General features: G+C 36.1%; 1 protein-coding gene and 1 long non-coding RNA gene across 7 annotated transcripts in view; one reads left to right on the top strand and one right to left on the bottom strand.

Annotated features, from left to right (window-relative positions):
* The window catches only part of LOC135320827 (uncharacterized), a 44,459-nt gene that overhangs the window by 6,497 nt on the left and 10,995 nt on the right, over positions 1-26,967 (top strand). The window contains exons 3-5 of one of the 3 annotated variants that reach the window (XR_010380169.1): positions 1,735-1,893; positions 7,620-7,709; positions 10,746-11,965. This is a non-coding gene — a long non-coding RNA (uncharacterized LOC135320827). Of the gene's footprint in view, positions 1-1,734; positions 1,894-7,619; positions 8,667-10,745; positions 11,966-26,967 lie in introns of those variants that run through there. The other 2 variants (XR_010380168.1, XR_010380167.1) reach the window with 2 other exon arrangements.
* On the bottom strand, positions 6,549-26,624 carry LOC135320826 (uncharacterized). Of its 4 annotated transcripts, XM_064483881.1 has the most exons (14): positions 26,008-26,624; positions 24,362-24,447; positions 23,962-24,081; positions 23,776-23,857; positions 21,500-21,563; positions 20,133-20,200; positions 19,797-19,911; positions 18,058-18,189; positions 16,618-16,725; positions 14,692-14,806; positions 14,247-14,309; positions 12,332-12,491; positions 7,607-7,688; positions 6,549-6,605 (listed from the first exon to the last, which is right to left on the bottom strand). In XM_064483881.1, exons 1-2 carry the CDS (start codon positions 26,601-26,603, stop codon positions 24,378-24,380), a joined length of 666 nt encoding a protein of 221 aa, XP_064339951.1. In that variant the 5' UTR covers positions 26,604-26,624; the 3' UTR covers positions 6,549-6,605; positions 7,607-7,688; positions 12,332-12,491; positions 14,247-14,309; positions 14,692-14,806; positions 16,618-16,725; positions 18,058-18,189; positions 19,797-19,911; positions 20,133-20,200; positions 21,500-21,563; positions 23,776-23,857; positions 23,962-24,081; positions 24,362-24,377. The 4 variants fall into 4 exon arrangements, with proteins under 4 accessions (XP_064339951.1, XP_064339952.1, XP_064339954.1 ...); XM_064483882.1 differs by lacking the exon at positions 19,797-19,911 and having other exon boundaries at positions 17,985-18,189; XM_064483884.1 differs by lacking the exon at positions 19,797-19,911 and having other exon boundaries at positions 26,008-26,620.

Consider the following 26,967-nt stretch of genomic DNA (forward strand, 5'->3'; position numbering starts at 1 on the left):
TTATTCTTCCAATTCATAACCATGGAAACTGTTAACATTTGTTTCTGTTTTTCTCAGTTTGCTCATTACCGTTTTGTCATTTTAGGTGTATGGATATTTTATCTACTTAATTTAATTTATTCCTAAATGTTTTATTTCTAATGCCATTTAAAATATGATTGCTTTTTAAGTTTTTTTTTTATTGAGTTATAGTCAGTTTACAATGTGTCAATTTCTGGTCTACAGCACAATTTTTCAGTCATACATGAATATACATATATTCATTTTTATATTATTTTTCACCATGAGCTGCCAGAAGATCTTATCTCCTTTGTCAAGGATTAATTGACCAAGTCTGTGGATTCATTTCTGGGCTCTGTTTTGTTCCATTGATCTACATGTCTGTTTTTGTACCAGTACCATGCTGTTTAGATTACTGCAGCTCTGTAGTATCGTCTGAAGTCTGGGAGAGTTATTCCTCCAGCCTCTTTCTTTTTCTTCAGCAATGCTTTGCCAATTCTAGGTCTTTTGTGATTCCATATAAATTTTATGATTTATTCTAGTTCTGTGAAAAATGAAGGACTTTTATTTTTAACTTACTGAAGAAGTTGCAAAGGTTATTTTATCAGTTAAGGTGTTTAACAAGTGTATTTGAAAACATGGAAATCTGTTTCCTGAGGTATGTTTAAATATATTCTGTAATGAAGAAAGTGCTTTATTTTATTAATTGATGAATTTTTGAATTTTAAAGCAAGATTTCGGTGTAAGAACACCTGTGGCCAGCATGGAGATTTCTCCTGCCCCTCACCCACCCAATATATAATACAAAGAAGGATGTAAAAGATATTTACTAATCATTTTGATAACTGCTAACTATTGGTAAACCTGTAAAATTATGTCATATTTATTACTGAAGAAATTCCAAACCATAAATATTCACCTACTTTCCTTTGAGGGTGGCCTGCAGTTAGTGACTTGAGTGCACAGAATAAAGTAGGGAAAGTGAAATGGAACTTTCAATGAAGAAATCTGGCACAGAGGTCCATGACCAAGTGATCAAGTTTAATGTCACCAGTGATGTCATGTGGGGACTCTGACTTGATGTGAAGAGTAGGGTGCTTCAACACTGTGCTCTTCCTCCCAAAAGTTTATAAGCCCAATTCAGTCATAAAAATATAAGAAAGTTCAGAATTGAAGGATGGTTACAGAATACCTGACCAGTACTTCTCAAAACTGTGAAGTTCATGAAAAACATGGAAAAGATCAAAAGGATAGTAAGGAGACATGACAATTGTGCAGTGTGGCATATGGATTGGGTTCTGGAGTAGAAATAGGACATTAATAGAAAAACAAGTGAAATCTGAATAATATCTGGAGGTCGAGAGTAGAATGTACAATCTGGGTTCTTAGTTTTGACAAACCATGAAAATGCAAGAAAATAACATTAAAGAAAATTAAAACTTGGTGAATGGTATACCCTTTTGGTACTATCTTTGCAATTGTTCTATAAATCTAAAAATATTCTTAAATAAGATTAAAATCTTACTAAAAAATAGTCTGTCAATAATTGAATGGTCAAGGAAACTGTTACATGCATACATTGCAATATTTAGTAGAGGCTGAAAAGACATTCTCTATATATACTAATATGGAACAAGGTTACATGATGTATTTATGTAATGGAAGTACAATTTAAAAAATAATATAATTGTACTTTTGCAAAAATACCCACGTAAACTGATGATTCTGTCACAGGTGGCGTGGTGATGTGTGGAAGCCTGATTCAGACCTGCGTCTCTGAATTCCCATGGCTGATATTGCTTTTCTTCTCAAGTTTGCTCTATGTCCGTCTTTCAGAGGTCCTGGCCTCTCTTGCCTACTGCCTGGGGAGAATTAGCCCACACACCTGAAGAAGTATGTGAATTTGAATCTTACGAACATAGGTAGCTTCGTCCAGCAATTTCTGCACTGAGTTTTTCAATACATATCTCTACAACACAGGACAGGGAAAAATACCCACCTAACTTCAGATAAAGGGGCACAGGAAATCACACTGCAGTGAACATTAGGGTGCATGTACCTTTCCTAGTTGGTGGTGGTTTCTCAGATACCCAGAAGAGATGTTGCCAGATCATACGTAGATGGGGATCACATGGCAGTGGCCTAATTCACATTTCTGTTACATAGTAACCCCCCATCTTCCCATCTGATTACACTTACATTTAATGAGCTTTTTAACAGTGATACAGCATGTTTTTATTCATGACCTTGTACATGTATTAATTTACTCAGATATATTTCCAGCAGGCAGGTCTTTGCTATTTCTTTGGAATATATCTGTACATAATGTAGATATAAACCTTCTTTTAATAGGTCAAATACATGGAAAGGCCAATAGTAGGCTCTGAGTTTTAAAAAAGAGAAGTATAAGGTGTGTTGAGTCCCTACAACAAGATGGACTCATTTAGTCCAGAGGTTAACAATAATACCATGAAGGAGATTTTAAAACTGAGACTTGATGAAGGAGCATAATTTATAAGATGCACAACAAGGAGAAGAGAATTCCAAGACTGCTCTTGGGAAGAAACCTGTGCTCTTGCCTTAACCTATTAAGCTGGGGAAACACACCCAGGTCTTCTGTTACCTCCAGCCTCCCTCAAAATCAAGTGAAATACCAAGACATAGAATAAAGATCAGTGTTTCAAGAGATATTATTTTTATTTAAAGAAAATGGAATTTAAACAATTAACATATCAACCCTTTAAAATCAATCAATACATTTCACAAAGGAAGGTGAAGTTAAAGAAAATCAGGCAGGCACTAACTTAGTGATCTCAGTCATTGACATTCCTGATGCCTGTGGTCAGATTTCTCACTTGCCCCTGATCATGGGTGTCCAGAGCAAAGAAAAGGCTTCAGAGGAGATAAGGAGCATGAGAAAACTACAAATGAGGGAACTGCTGGCCACATTGACAAAGCTCACCACACCACCTTCATAATCTAGGAGCACCCTGTGTGGCCGAGAGGCCTTTTGACATATTGAGGTAAATACTGAGGTAATGGTGGGGAGGAGGTAAAGAGACAGCACTGATTGTTCTCTTTGATACAAAAAAGGAGAAAAATTCCCTCCAAGTCAACCACCATGTCATTCTTCCTTGTCCGAGAATCATTACAAACCCCAATTGTCAAGTTATCACAGTCTGCCACCTCCCAGTAATGCTGACCAGAAGTGAATGCCTCAGCTCCCCAGGCAAGAAAATACTTAGATCTTGGATTGTTGGCAGCATCAGGATGATCAGGACCAGACAGCAGACATCTCAGATCTTCACACAGAGGGACCTGACAGGTGACTGTTTCATCATCCAAGGCAATACACACTGCAGGAAGAAGGGGGAGAGTGTATTAATGTGTCATACATTTCTGATGGGCCTGAGCTTTACATAGTGCCTGGGTTTCCTAGCTTATTACTAGAAATAGGAGGCAGGACAGCAAGAGAGATCTAGGTTACTGGTCTGTCCCCATAATAAGATTTTAACCAGACAAGATGGAAGAAAATCATGATTTTTAAAAAAATATATATAAAGAAGAGACATATTGCTAAGTTTTGGCCATGATTTTCCATGGGACATTTGAAACTGGCATTTAATTAACATTTCACAGTCAGGAACAAAGTAGCCTGCCCACCTCCTCAGAAGATGTACAAGAAAAGTAATAGTAACTCCTAAGGAGTTTGTATTTTCCTAACATAAGGATTTTTTATTAAAAACTACAAAGTTAAAATACAATGAAAGAAAAATTACATTTTTGAAGTGGTTCTTTGTGAGAATTTTCATCCCTTCCTTGAAAAGAGTGAAATCTAATGATATGGGTTGTCAGCTTACTTTGCCAATGTTGCGTATAAACTGTGTATAAAATTTCATATTGTTTCTAATAAAATTGGTCATACTATATTTTTACATCATGTGAATAAAGTATGTTCTTTGTAAAATGGATGCATTACAGAGAGTTTTACAAACCAAGTTAAAGCTCTCTAAGCATCTCACAACCAATGATAAGGTCACTTACCTAGAACTTGGAATGTACTGAATGTGCATGCAGATACCTGCTCCATGTGAACAGCCAACACTACACCCCAGGGAGCTGCAGGTCATCAGTTATCTTTCCCTGTTGTTTACCATCCAGAAACCTGATTACTAATGACCATAAATGGCCTTTTTCCCAGAAAACAATTAACTTTTCTTCCATACTGACAAACCTCTGCAGCTACACCCCAGTCTGGTTGGCCATCACTGCCCTTCAGCTCCACGTATGGCTTCTCATGCACTCAGATGAGATCTTCATGAAGACCATCCAAGAGAAAAGCCAGAAGTTCCTGGGAGTCCTGTTGCTGGAACCCATTAAATTGGGGAGCATATGTTGCTATGGTCCACTATAAACATAAGAGGAATAAAACTCATTATCTCTATATATGTATATATCTATGTATCTATAAAATTTAGAATGAACATGCCCATAATTCAATCCGAGCATTAGAAGAAGGTAAATAGTATAGTATTTAGTCTGTGTCTATTTCAGCAAACATATTTTGGATAATCATGAAATCTTCCTAATCTTAATCTCAGATGACCCCTCTTTTCCCCCTAAAAAGTATTATAGCCAATATTGGGTTCCAGTTTAGTATCATGTGAGCAAACATTTCTTTAGGTACACAGATGGTACTTAAGACAGAAATATTAAAATAGCATTTTCTCACACCAAAAGATTCCCTTATAGTATTTCTTTTACAGTTGGCTTTGCTGGTCTTGTTGCATCCTAACTTTTATTATTAGAGGCAAGATAGCCTTGTGTTTACCTGTGAGGACTTATACTAGCTTGCAGCTTTGGACAAGCTATTTAAACTGCTAAAAGCCTGTTTCCTGAGCCACATGGTGAAGATAATAACACTACTTTATATTATAGGGTCATTTAGAAGATTAAATTAGTTAATGCACATAAAGTAATTAGAATAGTGGCTGGTAAGTTGTAAGTAGCCAATTTTAACCTATTATGATTATTAATTTTTGACCTAAAAAGCTTTCCTCTTGCTTTTAAAGATAAAAAATAATGCTAATTTCACTAAAAGTCACCGTATATGATACTGATGTCAAATTTCTATCCATTAATTACATTCTTTCTTTCTGCTACATTTTACCCTATAGATAAAATTAATTATCTTAGTAATGTTAAAAATGGATTGAGAATCATTAATTAGACTCAGAGGTCTACCTTACAGTTAGAACACTGTAATAGTGAAGGACTAAGAAAGGAAGGTTTCCTGTATATACAAGACACTTGATAAATTAGTAAAGTGAATGGCATTCTAAATTTAGACTGTACTTTTGATCTTTTCCTACCCACTAATCTGTAGCAGTATTTTGCATATATGTGAACAAGTAAAACTATCTGACATCCAGTTTATGCCTTGTGAAGGACCCAAAAACATTAAATTAAAACTAAAAAGCTAACTATAAAAATCATGTAGAGAAAAATAATTACTTAACCACCTAGGACTTAAATACCTTTATATTACTTTAACATGCTCATCTGAAGCTTTCATGGGGTGACATTCTTTTGAGTTCCACTCCAAAGCTCCTGTACTAAATCCCCATAGCATTTAGCCATATGCCCCTTCATACCAATGGGATTTGTCCTAGAAGTTTGAGAAGAAAATTTGTTGCCAAAGATTTTTAAATTACAATCACATGGGCAGAAAAATACCTAGCATCTGTTTTCTCACATCAAAATATCTTTTCAAAATGAGAGTAGTAACTCTTGGTCCTTCATGCTAAATAGAGCCAATAAGATTAAGACTTTTCTCTCCCAGGGTGAAGAAAGAGGAGATTTAGGTAATATTGGGTTTATAACAAATTCGCAACAGTTGAGAGGTCAATGACTCAAGAAAATTACCTGTTGAGTTCATAAAGACGTCTCCCTGAGAGAAAATACTGTGTCAGTGGCTGTATGAACTAATACACTGGATGCTTGAATCCATGAAGTATGTGTTTCCCAGGTTACTCAGATCCTTGGTTCCCTTCTCTTTCAGAATTGGAACAAACAATATGAGAACTGATGCCTAGTTGTAGCTAAATGTTATAGACCAGTTAGCTGTATTCAGTGCAATGATTTTTATGACTCTTCCAATCAGCTAAATAGAGCTAACATTTCTCTATCTGGTCTTGCAAGGCTAAAGTAGATGTTTTTCATGGAGCATCATTGGCAATCATATCTATGTTTATTTGTAATCTAGAAGCAGCAATGATTCTAGCTGTTATAACAGTTTTCTAAAATTCAAACAATTCTCTTCTAGTATTGTATCTTTACAAAAAATGTAAACTTATTTAGTTGCAAGGTTAAAAAGAAATTTGATGCTTCAGGAAAAAGAAAAGAGGAGGCCTAATCACTTTTGATACAGAAAGCCACAAGTTGTTAACACCTCAATAGTGAGAGAAGGAAAAAAAATAACAGAATGATTTTAAGATAATTTCTTTAAAAAGAATACACTGGAGACTTACGCTTGTGTCTATCTATTTTACTACTGTTTGCTATAAAGGACATTTCCTCAGGCCAACTCATATCTTTATTTCAAACTGGAAAGACAGAGATAGCAAAGTGTTAATTTCTTATCCATTCAAATCACAACCACTCAATTACTTTCAAAAACAAAGTTCTTATTTCTAAACCAGAAACTAGAGAAAAAAATCAAGTTAATTTTAGTAACTGACTCTGAAACCATTTCAATTGTTTATACTGGAGACTTTATAGTCATTGATAAGAATTAATTAGTAAGCTAATACATCAGTTATGCACCTTAAGTAAAATACTTAAATGATGGAGGGTACAGCTCAGTGGTAGAGTGCATGCTTAGCATGCAGGTCCTGGGTTCAACCCCTAGTACCTCCATTAAATTTTTTTGAAAATATTTTAAAAATTTATACTCAACCATCTATAAGACTAATTAAAACTCTTAAATTTAGTACATTAGAACTATTACTATTTTTCCTTACCTTGTGACACATGCCAGAGTAATTATTCATTTTAATACAAAAGCTGTTAGCAATATTTCATGAATCGTGATAATTAAAGGCACACCAGGTTTTCAGTGACATGTGCATGCCAGTGTGTAAATCTGTGCTTATACAAGTTAAGTTCTGTTGGTGAGTGATCAGTGTTGATTAATGAAAGCCTGCAACATTAACTATGCAACAAATTTAGTCTCATTTTTTGGGGGGGAGGGTTAGGCGGTAGGGGTGTGTGTGTATATCTGTGTGTGCATGTGCTCTATCACTGAGCTATACCCTCCTTGTTAGTCTCTTTAACTTAAAGAGGCAGCTTGAAATTTTTAAAAAACTTTGTCAATTTATAACTGAATTCACCTGTCTTTTAACTCCTGTTCTCACCATTGCCAGCCAATCAATGTAGACATATTTATCTTTTCAAGCAATTTAAATAGTATTACAACAGGATCACATAAAGGTTTCATGGTTTTCATTACCATGAAGAATATAATGATCTAATAATAATTGGAAAAATTATAAAATGGATTATCAGTGAGTAACTAAACCTTTAAATTCTTCCCCTTCATTTGTACCTTCAATTACCAGGTGCTGCTCATCCTGGATTTTCAGATATTCCAATCTATGATCCGCATCATCCAGAAGAGTGAGGCAATTCTGTATATGGAGGAGGAAATGGTTTGTTAATTTAACTACTAATCTTGAAACAAATGCAGATATAAAAATGAATGACAACTAAAGATGTCCTTGTAGTTATATAACTCATGTGACATATTTAGCATATTATAGTTATTCAGAAATACTTGTAATTCTGGTGGTAAAATGATGGAAGGAAAATGTATACTTTGTAAACATAAACTTTGTGTCTCTAAAACAGTTATGTAGGATTATGGGGAGATCAGAAAAGACTTAGCACATATCAAACCAAAATTCATTGAGATTTAGATTTTTCTGAAGAGCTTACAGAAAAATTTTTTTAGTATGTAGTATGAAATTCAGTAAGTGTGCTTGTGATCAAGATGGAACTTGACTGCTTACTAGGAACTGAAAATGTAAAACCAAATGTCAAATAGAACTATACATTTTTGTTGATGCTCACCCTGTCTAAGGCACTCACAAAGTTAATTCATTTAAATCTTAAAATGACCCTAAGGGAGAAACTATTATTTTCCTCATTTACTCATAAGAAAACTGTGACAAGAGAGTTAAGTGACTTGCCTTTGGTTATTCAACTAACAGATGTCAGAGCCAGGATTTGGTTCTTGGCAGCACGGCTCCAGGAGCTGCGCTCTTAAGTCACGACACTACACTGCCTCTCTACGGTGACCAAAGGAGGGTACAGGAGAGAAAGAACTAGGGACTACAGAATTGGTTAAAACTATGTATAATCCAAATTCACAGTGCAATGAAAACCTACTGCATGTGTCACAAAGAATATAAGCAACTGACAGCACTACCTCTGAAGAGAATGGAAGATAGGGGTCAAAAGATGGGAAGGCAGAATTTTCACTATATACTTTTGTGTTGCTTGAATTTTTTTTAACGTGTATGTTATTTTAAAATAAATCCAAAATAAACTCTATTAAAAAAAAGATATTTGCTGTTACTTTATAATAAATTTCAGGTGACAAATAACTAACTGTGCATACAGTACTTTAAAAGCTGAAGTTTCCACTGAGATCCTAGATATGGCTTTCAGCAGAATTACTGAAGACAAAAACCCCAGACACATGAAACATGGCTTTGACATTCAGGTCTTTTCAGGACCCTGAGATCCTCTCACATAACTGCTATAAGCCACAGGTGCATGCCCTCCTCTGTGATGCGCAGCCTCTGAGACAGATATTCATGACTTTCCTTGATGGTCTGCATTTGACTAACGCAGCCTGTACAGGCTAAGACCTGCTTTGACAGCACAATTGGAGAGGGGACATTTCCTATGGTCACAGTGACCACATAAGGAAAAGGGCAGATGTGAGTATGACAGCACCCCTCTCAGTAATGGAGGCCAGGCCACTTTAGTAAATAATGATGGGAAATGAGAATTACAGGTTTAATAGTTTTATAAAGAGACTTTAAAAGCTTTAGAATGAAAGTAGGCAGCTCAACTGTCTTAAGAGTGAGACTTAACTTTGAAAGGGAGAACAACAAAATCATAGCAGCCCAAAAACAAAAGGCAGTATTTGGATCCCCTGAAAAGTGGCAAATGTCAGTGGGCATTGGTGTCCTGGCTGCCCTCAGCTGGGTCACACTCAACAGCAAAACCACAACTCAGTGTAAGAATGGGGGAGCTAAAATGGGACTGGACTTGAATTTCAGATAGATAACTGGATTTACCTGATCTGCTTCCTTAAACTGTCTTTGAATTATTAATCCCATCACTCTCATTAAGTGGCCCAATTACCTGGCACACTGGTACAATTAACACAGGAAATTTTTACTAAAATTTGAAGTTGGCATAGACTCTAAATGGCCAAATAGACCTTTAAAGTGAAGCCAAAAGGCTTCCCATAACAACAACAACAAAAAAAGCCCTATTGAAAGTTAGTGTGTGTTGGGGGAATCATGGCCTGCTTACCCAATAAAAGGACAGCAGACGACCTTGAGCTCTCAAAGGGCTCAAGGTGGAAACAAAGAGTGGCAACATGAGCAATGAGTAAAGACTAAAGGAAGAATATATAAAGTCTAACCACATCCTTCAAAACAGAAGGGAGAAGAAATGACAACAAATTATGGAAAGCAAAAGTAGGTTGCTAAGAAAATCTGCTAAACCCTGGTTTCAGCTAACATCTAGAGACAAAAGCTGTAGCTTAAAATGGTCATCTCTACCTATGGAAGGTTATAGTTTACTGAGCAACCCAAAACAAAAGCACATGTAATGTATCAATATAACACATCTATCTAGGGTACAATTATACACTAGATAATTTCCCACCTATTTAATGGTGACTTAGCTTTTTTCCTCCCATTAAATGTGCTTTGAGTCTTCACCTACTAAAAGATAAAAATGAAGTACTGGCATCATCTGCTTTTTCAGAGCTTCCAAAAAGAATTAACTCACTGAAAACTGGCTGAAAAATCATCTAACAATGACTTTTGCAGCCTTGTCTGTTGAAAAGGCTATGTTTAAGTCAATGTAACTGTGGCAAGGTTTGTATACCTGTCACTTCAAAAGGAATAAAACAGCCTAGTAAATAGTTGATAAATAAGAGTAATGAGAAAGATAAAAACTACATTATGGAGAACAAAACACGACTATGATCAATTTTTAAACATCTAGCAAAACAAGTCATTTACTATTAGCAAGCAGAAGATAATCCCTAAAGAAAAGAGCAATTTCTCCAATTATACATCAGAGGATTAGTTATAAGATTACAAGAAAGCATATTTTTTATAAACTTCAAAATGATTAATGATTGATTTCACAATGAATTAGTAAGAAATAAAATTTCAAATTAAGAACAAATTTGTAGCATAATTGTAGTGGAGAACAAATCTGACTCTATATTGGATCTGTTCCTTTAGCTTTAACCACTGCACCCTGTTTTCTAGGCTTATTCTTCCTATCTCTGCACCTTTTGTAAAACAATGTTGCCTTTAGCCTGTCTCGTAAATAGAAGAGCCTTTTCTCAAGGCTCTGACCTTTAAGGATATTAACACTTCCGCACATAAAGATAAGTTGCAGAATAGAAAATAATCTTTGTTTTGTTGGAGGTTTACAGGGACACCACAACCTGACCCACGTGGACAGCTGCAAGAACAAAGAATTCCTACAGCAAGAAGTTTGCAACAACCAACCACACCCCCCCTTTTTTTTTTTTTGCATAAAAGAAGCCTATATTCTGACTGGAGCAGGATGATTCTGCAAAACGTTAGTCTGCCATCCTCTCAGTCTGCTGGATTTCCAAATAAAATTGCTATTTCCTGCCCCAACACCTCATCTCCTGATTTACTGGCCTGTTGTGCAGTGAGCAGGATGATCTTTGAACTCAGTAACACAGTAACGACCCAGTTCTAGGATTCAGAAGCATTTGCAAGTGTAGTGTCCAATTTCTATTGTCCTAAGCCACATAAGAAATGTATTTGAATTCTAGACAGTTTTTGTAGCATCGTTCATTAAGCAGGCAGCCACTTATTATACATAATTTTGCGCATCTGAATAGCACCAACAAATCTAGTGGAATTTACAGAAGCAGCAAAAATTTAGGCTCAGCAATAGTTACAAAGGATACTTAACTAAAAGCGCAACAACACATCTTGCCTCTCATGTTACCTTTCAAAGAGAATTTTAAAAGATATGTGCTATGGGTACATGAAAGCAATGTAAAGCTATTATTCAATGGAAAATTAAATCAAGAGTGTTCATAGAGATTCTTACTTCTCTGTTCCGTGATTTTGATGTGTTCGCTGAAAACGAAGTTTAGCTAGGCAGAGGCTACTGCTCTATAATTCTTACCAAACAGTGTAAAGAGTCTCCATGTAATATCTGAACATAACCTTCAAGACTTTTATAAAACAAACCCTATTAAATTCTAAAGGAAGGATTCCACTTACAGGGTTGGTTTGGGTCCATAGGTAGTTCTTGCATACTATTATATTATAATGACATTCTGGCACTAGTAACATGAAGTTTTTGTGTAAATGGATGAACTCAGAACTACTTCAAATATTTGCAAGGCAAAAGCATTGAGCAAGTCCTGCCATCAATAAAATTTAACTTCAGAGAAACAAAAGGGAGATTTTTGCATGTAATACATTAAAATGAGAACTTATTTACATGTCATTTTGATAGGTTTGATGTTTTTCAGAGGAAATGTGTCATTTTCAAAAATATATCCTTTGTTTTGTATTATCTGTCTTTTTAAAGGCACCTTGGACCTAATATCATGTTTTGCTTAAAAAAAAAAAAAAAAAAGATGATACTGCCCAGGAAACTACTTCTTAGAAATCTGAGTGGAGATGAGTAGTCATTGACTGGCAGACTGTAATTTAGGTCAAGCACATAACTTATAATGGCTTGTTCTCAAGGAAACAAAGTATGTATAATTTACTTCTACTCATTATCTTTGTATGTTCACAAACCAAAATGGGATCATTCTCAGTGTGCTGCTGAGATTTTGCCTCTATCCCATCTAGTCTTGTGCATGCCCACAGATCTAAGCCCCACAGTGATTTATTGATTCTGTATGAAAATAGATGGAAATGTGTTATTAGTACAGTGGCAGCAGACTTTGAGCACCAGACTTTGAGGCTTTTGTTTTATATTTTTTTAAAGGAAACACATGGTATTCTTAAGTTACCTCTTGGTAAATGTTGAGGAAACATTCTCAGGAACATCATACCCATATTCATCCAGATGTTAGACTGCTGTGTCCAAGTGGCAGGCTGCTGTCACAGGAAGAGAAGATACTGAGGAAATAATTCCAACTCTGGGGTTTCTGTCTTATTATTCTTGACCACCTGTTGTTTTAAAAGATATAAAGTGATCATTATAAAAGAAATAAAACTTGCCATTTTTAAACAATTTCTGAGATTTATTTTTCAACTCAACTGTTCAATAGGTTCACTGCCTATACTGAGTTAGATTACAGAAATTCACAGGTTTAAATTACATGGCTTTGAAGACTCTCAAGCTCTGCTTCCAAGATTCAGACTCCTGTGGGTATTTTATCCCCTGTCATTTAAAAGCAAGTAACATCAAAACTAAGGGGAAAAAATCTTAAATATTATCTGCAATTTAGTACCCTCACACAATAACTCTTCACTTTTATTTATTTCATACATAAAAAATGATGGTCTTTGAAAGGACAAATTCTTAGGACTGATATTACAAGTAAAAAAGTACAGAAGTATTCATGTCATTAACTATTTTAAAGTCATACTGCCACCCAAAATGTAGCAATTTGCAATATTTCCAGAAATGTATGTGTATTACTTTCATAAAACTTTATCATTGGACATCACTTTAAAACACCCCATTTCTTTAATACACAAAAAGAATACTGTAAATTTGATTAAATTGTATTTTTTTGTATTAGTAGTGAGAACAAAAATGTTTCCATATAAACTTTATTTGTGTTCTGTATAACTGGACTATTTATGTATTTTTTGTCTATGATTAAAACAAATTAGATGTACAAGACTGGGATTCACATGGTTGAAACAGGGTTTTTTAATAACTCCTCCAATAACTTGCTTGCTGGCCCAAAGACAGAGGAAAATATTTTATCATCAAAATAGTGCTTTATGAGTAGCACATTATCAATTTAATATTCCAAAAGGATAGCAGAGTTAACACTCAAACTCTTTAAAACATAAAATCTTACAGAATCTTTCATAGCCTCAAGTGGTTGGACTTTATTTCATTTCCTTTTGCCCTACTAACCAAGGTATTCTGCAATAGAGCATTTTCTAACATCAAGAGGTGGCAGTAAAGAGCCAGGTAAAAACAATGCTACAAATCATACCTTCAAGATTATTCCTGCATGTTCTGATTGCTGTCATATGGCACTAGAAAAGCTCCACTTGGGAGTTTTTCCAACTCTTATTTAAATGGTAAGCAATAAAAGGAGCTCTTCCTGACACTAAAACCACTGGATGAAAACAGTCTGACCACTTCTAGACAGTCACTGATAGCTTCAAAGCCAACAGTAAAAATTTCTTATGATTTCAGTTTAAATGTGATTTGGGGAAAGATTAATAATTCTGCATCTGTAGTTGTCGGGTTACCTAAAAACATACCTTTGGCAGAATCTGAACTGAGTGAGGTAATTTTTATAATATGAAGCTTGCTTTCCAAGTTGAGTGATTTTGTGAGCAAATTACAGATTAACAAATTCTTCTACACACATGCAAAATCATACATAAATACATACTAATTTACAGTTTAATTATTCTTACCATAATGTATTAAAATGGGAGAAGTAAAGACTATAAACTACAGATGGCAAGGGCTGTGTCTACTTAATTTTTATTAAATGGCTAGCTTATAAAATATAATAAGTGTTTTTATGTAAATAACACTTAATGGAGTTGTTTAAAGATGGAATAGGCTTTCCTTTGAGACAACTTGGAGGCATTGTAACCACAGATCCAAATAAGCATTTAGCAGGGATGATGTAGAAGAGATTCAAGTATCTATATGTAAGGTATATATACCAATTCAGAATATAACGTATTTTTAGAAAAGAATAAATTAGTCTCTGCTAGACTCACCTTTGTGGTGTCATGCACATTCAATGTGTCTTCTACAATGTTGGATAGATCCACATGTAATTCCTTTAAAAACAGAAACCCAAATCAGTAGTTAGGAAAGAGCAGGTATCATTTTATTAGCCAGTAGCCGAAGTATAAAATATTTTTGGTCAAGTATATATATATTTTTTTAAATTACCAGAAATAGATTGCTTGTTTGCCTTAAAAATTTATGAGAATTTTCCTGTGGTTTCATTTTTTTTAATGTAATACATTTAGTTTATTAAATTTTCTAAGGCAAATTCTCTTCCCAATTTTGCATCTTTGGCTATGAATATTTTGAGTAGCATAATATAGCAACTAGAAGTAGTAAGAAATCTTTTTCTCAACCTCTTTTGAAAAATTCTTCACTCTATGTTCCTGTTGAAAGTTTACATGCAAGAAAATGTATACAATCAGACTTTACCAGGATATGATCGGTGCTGTTGTCCATCCAGACCTCTAAATGTGCAACCACGTGTCTCTCAGTTCAACCTTAGAGAGAACTCCATCACCGTCAATGTCAAATACCTTGAAGCAAACTAAAGAAAAGGCTCTTACAGAGGAAAATTACTTTTATATTCTGACATATAATGCATTTTATTAGAAGCTGCCATAGTAAAATTACTTGGTTCCTTAAACAAATACATTCTGGATTAAGTTCTTATTTGGAGGAGATTGTGTCATTAAAGTCCTTTGAACTTGTAGGAAGTCCTGTACACTTCACAAGTCTCTCTCCTTCTATCATTAGCCAGGTTAGAGAACACTATCCTTCACCTAAATCTATAGTTAAATTTCTTGCAAACTGAAAAAGGGCCAAGTTACTATACAATATCTCACAGATTTTAAGAAGGTAATTCCAGCCTTTAAATTAATTTCTAATATTTAAAACTGATCAGTTGATTCTTATAATGCTGAAAATATTCCATCTACTTTAAGAATCAACAAAAAGCTGGTACAGTTAGCCCTCTGTACCTGTTACAAACAACCACAGATCAAAAAAAAAAAAAAATTTTCCCAGAAACTTCTCAAAAGCAAAACTTGAATTTGCTAAGCACTGAAAACTATTTACATATCATTTACATTGTATTTACAACTAATTACATTGTATTAGGTATTATAAGTAACCTACAGATGATTTAAAGTATACAGGAGGATGTGCATAGGTTATATGCAAATACTATGCCACTTTACATAAGGACTTGAGCATCCATGGATTTGGTATCTGAGGGGGTCTCAGAACCAATCCTCAGCAGATAATGAGGGATGACTGTATAAAGAGGCTCTCCAATGTAGTTAACGTGCACCCAATGTTTTTGCCGAAGAACAATTTCAAATCTTCAATGAAGTTTATATACAACAAGCTAAGAATCCAAAATATCAGCACTTTGCTAGTTAACATCAATATCAGCAAAATTACTAGTTAGTCTAGTTGGTTAACTTCCACTAGTCCACTGGAAAAAATAAATTAAAAAAAAATTAAGGCAATAATTAACCTCAATTGAGAAACAAAGACTTCAGCCTCTTTAATATCAGAACTTTAATGTGAACCAATAATCTATCACAAAGCCAGGTTAGAGTAATGGTATACTATCAGGGAAGAAAAAAAGAAATCTAAATTTTTAAGATTAAATAATTATCTACTTCACACACTCCTGTAATAATTATGCTATTAAATTAACTGAGTGCATCACAGTACAACATTACTAAAGAATATCAAAATATTAAGTATCATACCCAAAATATGCAATATTTCTGAAGTTCTATTTTAGAAAGATGCAGAAATAATGACCCTAGTGAATATATAAGAATTAGGTTCCAATTAAATGTAAACTGCTGCAGTTTTCCAAATACGGTTAAGATTTATTACTGTAATATGCTTATAAATTACACTATAACATTTTGGCTAGGTTTAAAAGACAATTTTAGTATTTAATAAAAATGTTTTATCATAAATTTAATTTTGCTAATAAGATATCAGTACACACAAGTGATAGAAAATAAGCTGGAATTCAAGTTAAGCAAGACAAATTTTCTATATATACTACCAGAAAATATCTTCTATATGCTTAACATTTTCAAACACATCATGACTGATGTAGTTCATTTATCATGAATTATACATTCATCTGGAAAATCAACCATTGTTAATAACAAAGATCCTAAATTACTCCACAGTAAAAAAGAATAGATGATTGAATCTTCACACTGACCTCAGTAAAACCTCAGGAAGAGATTGCTATTTGTCAAAGTGATGAAAATTCAAGCCTTAAGCAAATGATTTTTTACATGAATGAATGCTAATTTTTTTCTCTGTATAGTTTCCAAATTTTGTGATGTTTAACACACTTACATTTCTGTCTTTCAGCCAGAGGTCCTCTGCAACAGGCTGATAACCAACAGAATATCTCCTTAAAATCTATGTGGCTGTCATGATTTTCACCAAAGGCATTAAATAAACCTGTAAAATAGGAAAACACACAATAAATCACAGCCAACAAAGCTCCTGTTAATAATGGCATGCTTATGAAAGGAGGCATGACTCCCATAAACCGACTTAATTTTTAAAAGTTATCAGTAGTTTCCACTATCTTAGGAAGTTTTTTTTTTTTTTTTCCCAGCATAATTATAACCAAAATTTAACTTCCTAGAAGAAAATACTACCATTCAGTGTTTGGTTTTGTCTGCCTACCTGTCTCTATCTTATATTAGTTCCAAAAGTCAAAAATGATTGTAGTATTTAAAAAAGAAAAAATATGTTTTAAAATTTTAACTGGAAAAAAGTCAGAGACCACAATTATCCTAATATGGAAAGACTAAGAAGAAAAAGGAAAAAAGAAGAAAAGTTGAACTCTGTCAAATATATACTGTGTTGTTATTAACAAGCTTCATACAGCTTCTTCATGAAGCAAAGAAAACACACTATAAGAGAAAGAAATTCTGTACTGCAGTCTTCATTGTACCACTTAATCTGTATAAATATATTAAATTTCAGAAATAAAGGACAATTTATAATCTAATCCTGTGGTTTTTAAACTTTTCATAAAAAATAAATGGAATCATTTTGTTTTCAAATGAAATGATTTCTCAATCTCCAATTCTAAAAAGGTAAAAACACAACTGCACTGCTGAAGTGGAAGCCCTGTCTGTTCTAGCTCCCCTAACAAGTATTTCTAAAACACACTAGAAATCTGAAGAATACAGACTATTTCAAGAATCTAATTCTGTGCCCTCAAAGAACAGAAAATTGAAGCTAAGAAGTAGTTAAATGACTTGCTAAAATAATAGGTTTTTTTAAAAAGGTCTGAATCAGAAGCAGAACTCAAGCTTTCAGATTTCAAATACAGTTTTTGTGATTATCACCCACAACTACTCTTTGTAAATCTCATTTGAAAAATACATATATAGCAGTGAAAAGATCAGAGCTAAGTGGGGACCTTAGAGATGGTCTAGTCCAGCGGTTTCCTAATTTTTTAAGGGTGGGGGAAGGATACAGCAGTGAAAACTTCTATATAAAAGAAATACAGTAGAGACTCCTCAGCTGAGGAAGAGGTGGGGTCATGTGTGGAAGCTAGAGCTTTGCCTATTCAATGTCCATCACCCTGACCCCTGCACCAGACGCTGAGGCACTGCACTGGAGCACAGTTTCATAATGACTGTCTTGGTCAAACTGAGTTTATATATGAGAATATTCAGGTGCAGAAAGGTAAACCAACTTACACAAGGCTCCAAAGGTAGAACAGGGCTCACGTGTTTAGCAAAGAACATTTGTAGAAAATAGAAGGATTCCCACCTTCACTCAGAGATGGACGAATTGGTGGTGAAACCAATGGGCCAAATGTCTCTAAATCAAATCATCCAGTTCCCGATTGAGCCTTCAGCAACCAATAGCATTTCTCCAGATGAATGATGTCTGATTCCTCCACTGACAATCAAATCAAACAAGATTATAAAATCTCACTCTTCTCTTCTGGACAGTTAGTTCATCCTGATAATGTAACTTCTAAAGATACATTTAAATTTCCCAGTTAAACTGTTAAAAAAACCACCTAAAACAAAAACTCTGAAAGACAAATACATTATATCTAAAGTGGCATAAAAATTAAATTCAAATTAACATAAAAGAGGCTTTAAAATGGGAAAAATTTTTGCAATTTCCCATTAAGGAGGCTGTTTAATTCCAACGTGTAAAATGATAAAATTAGACATTTCTTTCTGGCTTCCCACACCACTTTTATCTGTATTCAGTTTGGTGATTTTAATCTCTATCTTGGATTTGAAATTTCTTGATCATAGTCTCTCCTGGCTACACAGTTAACACCCTAATAGCAGAATCTATGTTTGATTCATCCTGTCACTATGGTAACCACTTACACATTTAATACTTATTGAATAAATGTACAAAGGGGATAGACCTAAGCTTCTTCTTGGCCCTAAAATTCTTACTACCCCTCCTATAAAGGCAGGAGCCTCCTCTGTAGGACAGCGTGTAAATGTATCTCCTGAGAAGGATTCTCCAACAGCGACTGTCCTTACAGCGTGCTTTTAGATAAGATGTTTTTATGGGACATTTCAATAAAAGGATCAAGGACCTAAGCTTCCCAGTATGGTGGGAGTTGTGATGGGCATGGGAGGATGCTCACTTGGGAGGATGAGATGTTAAAGACACAGTGAAAAGGACAGGGCAAGACGAAGGGCAACTGGGAAACAGGACCCACAGAGATGTGACATCTACTTCCCACTGTCATCTAAGTGATAACTACTTGAAAGAAACATTTCTACACTTAAATTCTATAATGGGGGATTATTTAAATGAAGCACACATATACTCAATGAGTAGATTACATAATTTTTAGAGATTCAGAGTGCATTAGAGTTTTCAGAGTACTTTTTACATCAATAACTAGTAGTTATAAATTTCTGCTTGCTAAATAAGCATGTGGAATTACTTCCATTTTGCTTTTAGACTTACTACAGCTTAACCTATTCACTGCACTGATACAGAGTAATCTTTCTAATGAATAAACATGATAATGTACAACCTTGTTAAAGATTCTTTAATTTCTCCATCACCAGATTTATGAACATTTAGGCCTATGTGTCAGGTCCCATTTCTTACCAGCTTTTTCACCAACACCTTACATTTAGGTTATATTGCATTACCCAGAGATAGGGAAATGTTCTTTCACACATCCACATCTTTATTAGGTCCTGTGTCCTCTGATGAGAAACCTTCTCCCCACTTTCACATCCTTCCATTTTATAGCCTAACCACTAATCCTTCTGTAAACACCTTCTAATGCTTTCCAACCTCACCAGCTACCCCAAGGTCTTAGCTTCTCTCTTCCATAATTGTCCTCCACTGTATGTAGTATCCACTATTCAAGTGAAGTATGAGTCCTCATTTACAGGTCTGTGGCCTCTCTAGATGACAAAGTATTTGGATTCAGTAACCTTGTCCTTTTATCACTGTGACTGCTAGACTTCATTTCATAGGACCTGATATATAGTAACCACACAATAAATACTTACTGAATGAATGAATGAATGAATGAATAGCCAAGGCAATCTTCACAGCCAAGGCTTCCCCATCCCAGCTCAGTATTCTTTCTGTTATATCAAAGAGACTCTGCCCCATGAAATAGACCTGCACGTTATAACAAATGTATACAATTACTAGGAACTATTATTCAAAGAGACTAGCACTACTGTTCTCACAGTTATGTCACATAAGTACTGTATTAAAGCTCGTTCTGATTTGTATAAATAACAATGTCTGTCACCAGTTTAAATATCAGTGATTTAGAAAACAAAAGTTATTGATTTATCTACTTATCAGAAAACATTATGACAGATCTATTTACATACCTCTTTTGTCAGTTTATATACCAACTGGAAAAGAAGGGGTGTACAGTCAACTCTGAGAGTATAATTGCCTGCAAATTAAATGAGAGTATTTTAATACCTCCAAATGGACTTCAAACCTATATTTAATTCTAACTTTATTTTCTAATTATAAACAAGATATAATAGACTTCAAATTGAAGGCATCATTCCTGGAGAATAAAAAATAGGGTGGACCCTAGAGAGTAATCATATGAAGTATGTCAGACAAAGAAAGGCAAGTATCAAATTATATGACTTATATGTGGAATGTAAAAAAAAAAAAAAAGATACAAATGAACTTATTTACAAACCAGAAATAGACTCACAGACATAGAAAAGAAACTATGGTTACCCAAGGGGAAAGGGGGAAGGGGAGAGATATATGATATACTAGGAGTTTGGGATTAACATATATACACTATTATATATAAAACAGATAAACAACAAGGACCTACTGTATAGCACAGGGAATTACATTCAATATCTTATAATAACCTATAATGAAAAATAATCTAAAAACAATGTATATGTATATATATAACTAATAACTTTGCTGTACACCTGAAACTAATTTTACAAGTCAAATATACTTCAGTAAAAATAAATAAATAAAATTTTAGAATAGATAGATAGATAGGTAGATACATAGACAGACAGACTGTCTGGCTAAAACTAAAACACAAAGGTGGAAATAACTCTTCAGGAGCCAGAGAGGCTGCAGCACACACTCAGGATAGGAGACTGCAGAGGTGGACTCTGCTGCTAAGGTCACAGCTCCCACAGTAAAAGTAAGGGTTATTGCTCATTACGGCAGCAGCACTTAGGGGTCTCTGGCAAAGGAAGTGGTAAGGCCATAATGTTCATTTTTTATTTATTCATTCAATTCAATATCAAGACATTAGACTAGAGCATGTCAGTAACTAACATGTGTCCTGTGACACTTACCTAAAAATAAATGTAATACGATGAAAGCCTACAGATGCATATGTCACATGTCAGGGTTAAAAGGAAGTCTGTAGTGGGTGCTTATTTCAGAGTCATTCCAATACATACAGGAAGTATTTCTGTATGAAATACTTTAGCCCAACTTAAAAATAGCTCCGCAGGAAGAATGTGAAAAGTACTAAAGTTTTAAGTAGTAATCCAAGATAGGCAAATGGCACACATACTAAAGAAGTCAGGATCAATAGCTTAGTTATGAATCATAATCATTTTCTCTCTGGTAAAATGGAAAAATGGAGGTATTATTGAGGCATCTCACAGAAAGAGGATAATCTTAGTTTATGAGTTGGAGTTGATAGACTTAAATGCCGGTATACTATTTAATGACAATCTGAAGTAAAATTTACCTTCTGTGGATGAGTTTGCATTGATATATGCAACCCCTCTCTCCTGGAGTGTTTTCACATTCTCCTGTAGTTGAAGCAAAGTGGTCACTTAACTCACAGCATTTACAATTGTGGAAATACAAACAAAACAAATTAATTCAATAAAAGAGTGGTCTGCAGATACCATTATAAATCAAATGCCTATGCCTCTGACCATAATTTTAAGAAAATGCTATTAACTGGTTAACAATATTAATGCAATTAAAACAAGAAAGAAAAATATTAATGATGCTGTAGCCACTGTTCATAGCAACAGCAGGGAGACCCAGAGGAAAACTGTCCCTGATCCCCTGCACCATAATATGAAGGGGGAAGGCTCGGAGATGCTCAGCCTCACTCTGTATCTACTGGATGAGAACTGCTCAAAGTAAGCCCTGGAAATCTGTATTTTTAAAAGGTGTCCTTGGCAATCATTAAATACATTAAAGTATGAGATCCCTTGATGTTGGGGATCCAAGTATTATACTTATTTTAAAGTATGAGGAAATGATGCAGAAGGAAAGCATTTTAAAATATTAAAGCATTTTACCATATTAAAAGTGAGGAAGCTGGAAATTTGATTTATCCAGAATTTTTTGAAAAAGAAGACACTGATGAAGAAAAAAAAGAAAAAATAAAGGAGAGGATAGAGAAAAAACTAGAGGGAGAGAAGAGTGGCTATCAGGACAAAAATACAAAAATAAGACATTTCTCTCTCACACACATGTGCACACACATTCTAGAAAAATACAGCAGAGGAAGACTAACGTCATCACACACAGATGGGAATATGCGGAGAGAACTCTTTTCTTCTCTTTCTCTCTCTCTAGCTTGCTACCTTATAAGAGCAGTTACAGTAAAAACATTTAAAGCTGTGAGTGGTCATCCCACAAATGAGGATTCTCGCCTCTGCACATGGGATAGATGACAGCTGATTCTGCTGAGAGTTTCCATTATGACAGAGTTACAGTAGAAATAAAGAAGATTCCTTAACTATATGTAAAGAAAGTAAATGTGCTGCTGAATATGATCAAGAAGCTAGTAGAAAATGGGAAACAATATTCAAATTGTCTTTTAACTCACATGAATTTAAATTAATGCAAGGCATATTATCTTATATCTTGGTTTATTTTACTTATATTTTAAGTTGCTTAGATTATAGAAAGACACATGTATTTCTATATACATGTATTCACAAGAAATTACATATTTCTAAAAGTGAATGACCTTAATGAATAAGATCTGATTCATCTAAATAAGTGTATTATGAAATGCATGTTCGTAACACCAACATAATAATAACACTTTGCAATGTAAATGGAATCAAATGTGATACAAGTAACTTTGATTTTATTCCCATACTTATTTGATTCATATTATTATTTTAAAGTATGAGGAAATGATGCAGAAGGAAAGCATTTTAAAAACCAGACACAATGGCAAGAAAGATATGACATACTTTAAATCAATTCTATAAAATTTGGACTCATAAATGATGAACAAATCAGAGGATAGTCAAAGGAAAGTGCACCTGCCTTTAAAAAAATACACAAGCCTACCTTGAACATTTAAGAACTAAGAGTTACTGGACAGAGAGCCTAAGGGAAGAAGATGAAAGAAGGGGGCCTATGAGAGACACTTTAAAATAAAGCATTAAGAGCCAGTGACAAATGAAAATTAATCATAATTGAATTAAAAATAAATCATTGAAATATTAGAGTAATACAATTTACAAAATCATTGTATTATACTCCCCAATCAGGCACTTTTGTAAATGGTAAAATACACCTATGGTTACAATTTAGTATGGAATCCATAAAGGAGAGACTATAATCAAAGTATAGTCATCTTAAAAGAGCATGTTGTTTTCCTAGATAGAAGAAATCCTAGGAAACTGTAAAAACTTGAAAATTAATGCCAAGGATCTATATCAGCTTTTCGATAGGCTAATTCACGTGTCAGAAGCAGCTTCCTAGGTTTGACTATTTTCTGAGCTTACAGATTTTACTTATTATTCACAAAACAAATACAAATAGAAACTAAAATATTTTAGCAATAATGAAAAAATTGGTTTGTGCCCAGTAACTAAGAGGTTGTTCTGTTTTGCCAAACTGATGTAAAAGCAAAAACAAACTCTATTTCTTAAATTTTCTTGAGTATTTATACAAATTAAAACCATATCAGGTAATGGAACACATCTGTGATTACCCTGAGATACATGTTGACCAAAAAAATAAGAAGTTTTCTATCTTAGTTACCTCAGCCCATTTGTGGAACCCAGAAGTCCAAATTCTTCTTCATCCCAGCTGGCAAACATGGTAGTTCTTCTCGGTCTCCAGCCTGTAATCATTGTTAACATACATGGTTAGGTACACCTGCCTAAAAACAAAGGAAAATTCACTGAGTCACTTTCTGTCATCACTTGCCAAGGAAACATTATTTACCTCTACTAATCAGTTCTCCAAAATTCTAGACAACTTCTTACAAACCGGCAGCTCCACTGGTTGGGTCAATACCTCCAAATAGCCAGGAGTCCTGATGACCTCCCAGAATAACACACCTGTCTGGAAAGGAAGACATTCAAAACAATGACAACTTAGAATGTATTATAAAGAACAGTAATTTACATTTTTAAATTAAACTTTCTCCTGCTTGAGTTTCCTCCATAGAAAACCACCAAGGCAGAGTCTCCTTTTAGAATTTACCTTTTTTTTTCACATTTAATTATATCACATCAACCACGAAAAAAATATCAAGAGTTGATTAAAATTCACCTTCTCTTACTCCTATAATCATTGTAAAAACAAAATGTTTTAAGACATTTTAAAAAATTCACCAACTCACCAGATTTCACAGCTCCTCAGATAGTTCTGATTACATCGTAAATGCTTGTGATTTTCTTGATGTTATGAACATGCATTTTAATCTTCCTAGAATTTCACAAAGGAAACAAATTACTTCACATAGAGCATTATGTCTAACAGATTCCTTCCAATGTTTTATTATGATAAATCTCAGAAGTACAGAAAACTGTTTAATAGGATGATAAATTTCCATATGCCCACCACCTAAATTCAATCGTTAATACTGTTGAACCATTTGCAAGTGAGCTGCACACATCATGACATTTCTCTCCTATGTACTTAAGAATGCACCTTAAGGTCAAATTAAAAAAAAAAGTATCAGTATTTTATATTTTTTCTCCCTCATAGCTCTATTGTTGGTATTTATTTAAACTTCAAAATACTCTATTATTCAACGTGACAGAGAATCTTGTTTTTAGCAATTTAAAAAAAAAATTGTGTATTTGTCCATTTAGAGCTCAAATCAATTAAGAGATATGAGCCCCAGGTGCTTTTTTTTTTTGATATTTTGACCAGGGAATATTTCTGTTTCTGAGTTTTCTCTTGAACTGTTACTGAAGCTACATGCTCTTTGTTTTCCCTGTGTCTGTGTGTCTGTTTATAAATCAGAAAGGCCTACACTTTTCATTGCGTACCTCTAGAGGGTATTAATACATGAGATACTAAAGTCTCCTATGTTAAAGGAACTCTGTTCTAATTGAGTTAAATAAGCACTTACATAAATTTTCTTTTAAAAAATTCTTATAAAATAAAGTTGAATTTCTAGTATCTTAAGAGTTCTGAAATTAAAAAAAAAAAGCCTCTTATAGAACTTATAAAATACTTGCAGACTCCAAATTCACATAGCTAAGGCAAATCATTAACGAACAAGACTATTTAACCATTTTAGTTTAAAAAAAACAGCCGTATCCTCTCTGATTCATCAGTGTGAAGTTTCCCTTTCCCTCCACATTTCAAGCCAGTCAAACTAAAGTTCTGATCATGCCATGATGTTTCCCAACCCTGCACAAGCTGTCCTCTGCAGCTGGCATTTACTGCCTGTCTTTATTCCGTGGAAATCTTACTGTTTGTGTAAAATTAAGCTCAATGAGCACATGTTCCATGGTCATGCCTCCTCTACACCAGTGCTGCCCGGGGTTAGTTAACAGTAATGACTATAATGTATATGGAGCCATGTGACAGTTACGCGCTCACCACTGTGACCACCTAACCCACCCCCACAGGAAGTGACAAGTGAATTTCACTCCTTTCCTCTTCTCTCCTACTCCTTCCCTTAAGTTAACCTAGTGTTTTGCATGCATAGCATTTTGACAGTTATCTGAAACACTGTTTCAAAACGTCAGTTGAAAAGGGAAGATAAAATCTTACACCTGGACCCACGAAGAGAGGGGTGGGGAGTGGCCCAGAGGAAGCCGAACCGGAAGCGCGGCCTCCGCTCACAACACAGCCCCGTTCCTTTCGGAGTTTCGCAGCCGGGAAAGCAGAGGCCTGGGGCCCGGACAGCCTCGGGGCCTTTGGGACAGCCTCGGGGCCGAGGGAGGGACAGAGACCCGGGCAGGATGGGGGAGGGGCTTGGGGACCGCGGGTGGGCCTGCGGCCGTGGGGTCGGGGTCCGCAGGGACTCACCGTCTGTGCAGCGGCTCCTGGGCCACGGCGGGGCGAGCGGCGGGAGCGGCGGGAGCGGCGGCGGCGGTACCGGCTGAGGGAGCTGAGACGGCTGAGGCGGCGGCAGTACCAGCTGAGGGGGCTGAGGCGGCGGCGGCGGTACCTGCTGAGGGAGCTGAGACGGCTGAGGCGGCTGTACCGGCTGAGGCGGCGGCAGCACCGGCTGAGGGGGCTGAGGCGGCGGTGCCGGCTGAGGGAGCTGAGGGGGCTGAGGCGGCGGCGACGGTGCCGGCTGAGGGGGCTGAGGGGGAGGCGGCGGTGCCGGCTGAGGGGGCTGAGGGGGCTGAGGGGGCTGAGGCGGCGGCGGTACCGGCTGAGGGGGCTGACGCGGCGGCGGCGGTGCCGGCTGAGGGGGCTGGGGCGGCCGCTGCTGTTGCCGGAAGGACTTGAGGGACTCCAAGGCCTTCACCAGCTTTTCCAGGGTCGCCATGGCGGCCTTCCGCCCCGCGGGGACAGCCCCGGGTGTCGCCGGGCCGACTGGCAGCTCCGGTCAGCAGAGGTGGCAGTGAACGGGGCTCGGGGCCGCCAGCAGGCGCGGAACCCAAGCGTGCGGCCATTTTGGAGCCATCCCGACAGCCCCCGCGGCCCTGCGTCCTGCGTCCTGCGTCCTGCGTCCTGCGACGCTCCGCCGGTGGGGCGGGGCCGGGCTGCGGGATTGACAGCCGGAGGCAGCGGCCTCCGCCAATGGCTGCCGCGCCCGTTCCTTGGGCTCAAAGAGCCGCCACGGCTGCTTGAATCACTGCGTTCTTCCCGGCGAGGGGCGAGGGGTACTGCACGGAGATCAGGAGGGCGGTTCGGGGGCGGGGTTGCATGGCACGGCGAGGAGGGTGGGGAGGGCGGGGTGACTTCGGATTGAGGGTCTCTCTCTCGGCGAGGGGCGTCCTCTCTCGGCGGAAGCCCCTCTTGGAGATGGGCGTCCCC

Source organism: Camelus dromedarius, unplaced genomic scaffold (assembly GCF_036321535.1).
Source record: "Camelus dromedarius isolate mCamDro1 unplaced genomic scaffold, mCamDro1.pat HAP1_SCAFFOLD_97, whole genome shotgun sequence".
Lineage (NCBI taxonomy): Eukaryota > Metazoa > Chordata > Mammalia > Artiodactyla > Camelidae > Camelus > Camelus dromedarius.

Coding starts and splice junctions, on each gene's coding strand:
- LOC135320826 (XM_064483882.1), bottom strand. CDS start 26,603: ATGGCCGCACGCTTGGGTTCCGCGCCTGCTGGCGGCCCCGAGCCCCGT. Junction 24,448..26,007: donor CAGGAGCCGCTGCACAGACG/GTGAGTCCCTGC, acceptor GTGAAATTCTAG/GAAGATTAAAATGCATGTTC.